This window comes from Aotus nancymaae, unplaced genomic scaffold, assembly GCF_030222135.1.
Source record: "Aotus nancymaae isolate 86718 unplaced genomic scaffold, 86718_ANA_hifiasm-v0.15.2.pri h1tg000014l, whole genome shotgun sequence".
In the NCBI taxonomy this organism is placed as follows: domain Eukaryota; kingdom Metazoa; phylum Chordata; class Mammalia; order Primates; family Aotidae; genus Aotus; species Aotus nancymaae.
This window is the reverse complement of record NW_026988425.1, coordinates 33,479,255-33,485,254: the sequence shown is the minus strand read 5'-3', so window position 1 is coordinate 33,485,254 and position 6,000 is coordinate 33,479,255. Positions and strand designations below refer to the sequence as shown.

The window sequence follows — 6,000 nt, the reverse complement described above, 5'->3', positions numbered from 1 at the left end:
ATTCTGAGTTAATGTTTCTAAGTGGTGAGGAGTAGGGGTCTAGTTTCATTCTTCTGCATATAGAGTTCCTGTTTTTCCAGCACTATTTATTGAATAGAATGTCCTTTCCTTAATGTATGTTCTTGGTGTTTTTGTTGATAATCAGTTGGCTGTAAATACATGGATTTATTTTGGGGTTCTTTAGTCTGTTCCATTGGTCTATGTGTCTGTTTTATGCCAACAGTATGCTGTTTTGGTTACTATACCTTTGTAGTATAATTTGAATTCTGGTAATGTGTTGCTTCCTGCTTTGTTCTTTTTGTTCAGTGTTGCTTTGGCTATTCAGGATCTTTTGTGGGTCTATACAAATTTTAGGATTTTTTTTTCTATTTCTATGAAGGGAAAGCCACAGAGTCCTAAAATAATTCCAAAACTCATCATGACTTTCTCGCCTAAAAGATCTTGATTACAATCGTGCCAAGTTTTGCTTTTGATTTAATCACTTGGTTGAAAAATACATAAACACACACTTAATAAAGATTAGTGCAGGCATGTCTCTGGCACCCGCTTCTGCTTCTATTCAAATTCCTAGAGATGTTAAAGATTATGTTAGGCCACCTGCACACAGGCTATACCTAGAAGAGAGAAAATGATTTGTAAAAGCAGTGGGGCTGTAATATCACGTATTAGGTTGAAAACCTGAAATTGTAGCTATCTGTAGAAATGGCAGAAGACAAACTAACATTTTTAAAGCCCTCTCATTTAGTTCTGATGAGCATCACACTCCTTAATGCTCTTCTGATACTAATTTTCCTAGTGTAGTCTGAACTTTTTAAAAAAGACGTGTAATCCACAGTTTGTAACTCAAAATGAGTGCATTTAGGAGGGATTGCAAGCCGTTTCTGAATTAAACTACCAGGTAGCTAGCTAGCTAAGCGGGGGCGGTGAAGACGACAACCTGCAGTCTAGGGAAGAAAATGCCTTTGCATTGTTTTTACGTGTTTACGTTATTTTATTTCCCAAGAGCAAGGCAGGAGTTAGGGGCTCAAACGAAACAATGGCTGGGGATCGCCATGGTGACAATAAAGTCGTCCAGAGAGGACGGTAATAGGCAGGAGTTCCAAAGGTCAGCTCCTGCAATTTAGGACTCAGAAATTTAGGCTGCAGGAAAAGGAAAGTAAACTAGGAGATTTGGCAGACCCGAGAGGCCGGGAGGGAAGCGCACTAGTGCGCAGACTCTGTGGATTCGCGCAGGCGCACCAAAAAGGGGCGGAGCTACGGGCCTGGGGGCGGGGCATACGGGCCCGGCTAGGGCTGCCTGCAAGCTGCTGGGCCCAGGCAAAGAACTGCTCAGCTTCCTTCAGAGGGAAGTGGGAAGTAAGTGCCATGGCACTGCGGGGCATCTTGGTCGTGGAGCTGGCCGGCCTGGCCCCGGTCCCGTTCTGTGGTATGGTCCTGGCGGACTTTGGGGCGCGGGTGATGCGCGTGGACCGGCCCGGCTCCCGCTACGACGTGAGCGGCTTGGCCCGGGGCAAGCGCTCGCTGGCGCTGGACCTGAAGCAGCCCCGGGGAGTCGCGGTGCTGCGGCGTCTGTGCGCACAGTCGGACGTGTTGTTGGTGCCCTTCCGCAGCGGTGAGCCCGGGCCCCGCGGGCTGCTCTCGGAAAGTTCCCGCGGAGGTTAGGGGTCTGGCCGTTCGATCGAGGCTGCGCCCGCCACACCTTTGCCCTGTTGCCGCAGGAACCCTCGGCAGCCCCAGCATTCTATATGTTTTTGCTCCTAGGGTATTGTTGGTGATCATTCGTCCCTTGAGACGATGGTCCAAAACTTGGGTTCTGAGATACTGCTGTTGCCCCGTTTCTCCTTTTGCCTCTCTGACTCCTTCCCAAAATCCTCTTTTTTCCTTAATTAACATTCTGTATTTGCCTTTCTTAATTTCTTGAGGGTCTTGAACCCTGTGAGAATCTAATAAAAGCTGTAGGATTCCCTCCCTGGAAAACTGTATAGGCCCACGGTCATTCCGTTATGTTTATGGAGTGCTGTACCCTGAAGCTATCCACGAACCCAGGCTAACTCTCCCTGCTTGGGAGAGGTTCAATTCTCAGCATGGACCCCCCTTATTCATTCCCACCATTTTCACCTTTTATAGAGACTTCCGCCTTTTCAGAGTCTCAGACGCTGGCATACATAGGTCCTGGGCATCGCTGTCAGGGCTCTCCACCAGGCATCGTCCACAGATCCCAAGCTGAGCCTTTCCTTCTTACTTCTAAAACAGCATCTCCACCTTCTCTATTACTTGTTTCAGTGAGTGCCTGAATCTGAAACCTGTACTTCATCATGGACTCCAGTATTCCTTTCACCACATCCAGTTTCAGTGATCACCAATACAGTCATTTTGCTACTTAACCCACTTGGACTATTTCCATACCTGCTGCAGCTGCCTTGACACTGGTGTGACAGGCTTTTAAAAACTGGTGTTTGGGGCTGTTGTCACTTCAGTTCATTCTCAGACAGCTGCCAGAATAATTTTGTTCAAATAGAAATTCAAAGCATTACCTGATCTATAACGGGAAATCGGTAAATGGTGAATGAATGAATGTCTACAGGACACCAGGCTTATTTAAATGTGTTAACTCATTTAACTCTCACAGCCGTATTTGAGGATTGTAACAATAATGATTAAGATTGTGTAATAATTTAAGAATACTCCATTTAAGATGAGGGAGTCTGAGCATGGTTAACTAATTTGTCCAAGGTCTTGTAATCAGGAGATCGACTTGGAATATGGATATACCCTCCAGGTGAAGCGTTGTGACTGGTGTTTACGAAGATAACTAGAGTTTTTTTTGTGATTTATTTTAGCCTTCTTTGCGAGTACAATTAATAACATTTGCTGTAGGCTGATGGTATATTTCCAGCAGCTGAGGACCCAAAGAGTGAAGCCAATTACTGGAATGGTGAGTTTATTATCCCAGGAAACTTCAGGTGCTGTTACCTGGGGTTTGTGCAATATATATTATACTTGTTGATAGCTGAAAAGCTCTCAGGTACTATTGTCACTCACCTCCCTTTCTACAGATGGGTACTGAGCTTTTTCATGAAGGCAGAGATGCTAGGCACTTAAGTGCCTGTGGAAACAGATCAGGTGTGAATTCTGCAGGAGAAGCTCATGAGCTGATAGGGAAGATAAGTGTATGTATGTATGAGCAAGTGCAGGTGAGGTGGGACGTGGCAAACACTGATGCAGTACAGAAAGAGAAAAGGGGTTTCCTAAAGCGATGAGACCCTGCTCTGGGGATTGAATAAATAGCCTTGGATAAACCTAGAGGGAAACAGGGATGTGCCAGGAGAAATTACATCCTGGGAAGAAGCCACACATTCCAGAAATGGTGGCTTCACTCTTTGGGTCCTTAATTGCTGGAAACATGCTGTCAACCTACAGCAAATGTCATTAATATTACTTGCAATAGTGCTGTTTTATGTTTGCCTCAGAGAAGAGATTATCCTCATTCTTAATTCATACTCTCTTAAGAAGATTGTTACTTTTCTCTTAAGGTGTCATGGAGAGACTCCAGCTTGGCCCAGAGATTCTGCAGCAGGAGAATCCAAGGCTTATTTATGCCAGGCTGAGTGGATTTGGCCAGTCAGGAAGCTTCTCTAGGTTAGCTGGCCATGATATCAACTATTTGGCTTTGTCAGGTATGTTAAAAAAAATTTAGTCTACACTTTTAGTTTATTTCATCAAGATCTATAGGTATGTTGATTAACAAGAATTTTTAAAGGTGAAGATTTAAATATTTATCAAAATCCATCAGGAGAGCATGGTTGTTTAAAATGGATTGCTTTGGGTCTTGAAATAATCATTCTCAAGCTTCTCTTACCCCACCCCTTCACATGTTCGAAGGATGTGCTCACTACTATCATTTATTTACTATATTTGTTGAGTCAATTCTCAGACAAGCCCCTGCTAGGAATTAAGAGGCTTAATGGGTACTAGAGACGGTTGCTCTGTAGTTTGAAAATGTTGATATAGTTAGATTCTAACAGCTACTTCTCCCCATCAAATCTCTACCCACCACATTGAGAATCATTGCCTAAGTCATTGTTTCAGACTTCTATGAACACTAGAAAAAACCCGTGGTTTTCAGATCCTAACATTACTTTATTAGAGTTTTTGCCTGAGAGACAACATGTAAGATTGGCCTGATTCCAGAATTCTAAGAACTGTGTGTTATTGACTAAAGGAAGTTTCAGATTTTCTGTGAGTACACATTTAAAGGTTGAGGAAAGAAGTGTGTATAGAATTGGCTTTTCACATCTGTTTTAAAATTAAATTCCTTTTTTTCTTGTGTACAAGTATTTTTTTGCGTTTCTTTTTAATAAGAATGAAAGTTCATTTACCGTTTTAAAAACACAAAACAAATAATCATTTTCTTTTTCAAAAATGAGTGAGTAAAAGCTTAGCAATATTTTGAAAATGGTGGTTGGAATAGGTTTTAGAGAGAAAAAAAAAACAAAACCAGGATCCTGTCTTGAGGGAAAGCCTGTGGTAAGTTTGCTGAATAAACTCAGATTTGGAAAAGTGTTGTATACTAGCTTTCACTTAGATTATCTACTGGAGAGATGATTGGTTATTCCTCTAAGATGCTCACATATTTATTTTAAGAAGAGATTAAATTTAAAAGAGACATTAAATTTGTTTTTAATGATGTAGGTGTTCTCTCAAAAATTGGCAGAAGTGATGAGAATCCATATGCCCCGCTGAATCTCCTGGCTGACTTTGCTGGTGGTGGCCTTATGTGTGCGTTGGGCATTGTAATGGCTCTTTTTGAACGCACACGCTCTGGCAAGGGTCAGGTCATTGATGCAAGTATGGTAAGTATTAATTGGGGTAGATGCCTGCCGCTTGTCGCTAAGTGTAAGATATGGCTGCTTAAAATCCTTTTTTGAAGAAGACAAGAGATAAATGACATTTAAAGTTTCAATCCAAGTTACCAAGGATATCCTTTTCTTTTTAAAATAGGTTCATGTCCTTTATATATCTGTTAGAATGTCATATTTTGATCATCTGTTCTTGGAGTCAATTTTCTAAACTTTTTGTGACTCATCTGATTCCTATGTTGTTTTAGTTTGGTGTAAGAGTAATTACAGGTTTTACCAAATCCACAATTACTTTTGTGCCAACCTAAATATTTCAGCAATTTTCCCCAAGTTATCTCTTGTGCTCAGTATATCGTTTTCAAGCAGTTGTCTTTCAAAAAAAGTGCAAGAAGTCTCCCTCAGCAGGTAGAGAAAATTCTTAGGGATACTAAGGTAAAATGGAGCTCCGTCTAAACCTTCCTGCTGCGTTTTGTAGGGGACGCTCTGATATCATAATTCTTCTGTTTGTTCACTGTCATCCACTGAGTGCTTGCCTCATGTTCTGCTGAGCGCTTTCCCTGTGTGATTTCTTCTTCTGCTCAAAACTGCATGAGGAATACATTGTTGTTTTAAAGAGGAGGAAATGGAAGCATAGCCATTTGCTCAAGATCTCACAGCTAGTGGGTAAGAGAGCTTACTCTAGCACCACTCCATGTTTGCATTTTCACAGACATTTGGAGGTAGGGTGGAGAATGGATTTGAGGAGACAAGACTGGAGGTAGAGAGACCAATTACTGGATTATTGCTGAAGACATCAGGGCAAGTACTAAAGCAGTAAACGGTACAGTTGGTTTGCATTGAAGGAATAATTGAGATGTAAAATTGCTGGGAATTGATAATGGACTGACAGGGAGCAAAGAGGGAGAAGTCAAGTCTGGCTCCCAGGTTTCTGGCTTGGATGACCTGCTAGTGTCCTGAGGAAAGACTGCTGAAGGATGAGGCAGCCTGGAGCAGTGGCCAGAGCATAGAGTGGCAGCTGACTGCCTCCATCCCCAGCTCTGCCATTTACCAGCTCTGTGATCTTGGGCGAGTTACTTAACCTGCCTGTGCTATAGTTTCCTTTGTGAAATAGAGATAATAATGACATCCACCTCATAGCATT

The 6,000-nt window shown here is 42.4% G+C and overlaps 1 protein-coding gene across 2 annotated transcripts in view; it reads left to right on the top strand.

The window, feature by feature from the left end:
• Positions 1-1,365: 1,365 nt before the first annotated feature.
• The window catches only part of AMACR (alpha-methylacyl-CoA racemase), a 32,406-nt gene continuing 27,771 nt past the window's right edge, over positions 1,366-6,000 (top strand). For both annotated transcript variants that reach the window (XM_012459949.3, XM_012459950.2), the window contains exons 1-3: positions 1,366-1,612; positions 3,534-3,677; positions 4,693-4,853. In XM_012459949.3, coding sequence (XP_012315372.1) covers positions 1,366-1,612; positions 3,534-3,677; positions 4,693-4,853 — 552 coding nt within the window. The remainder of the gene's footprint in view (positions 1,613-3,533; positions 3,678-4,692; positions 4,854-6,000) is intronic.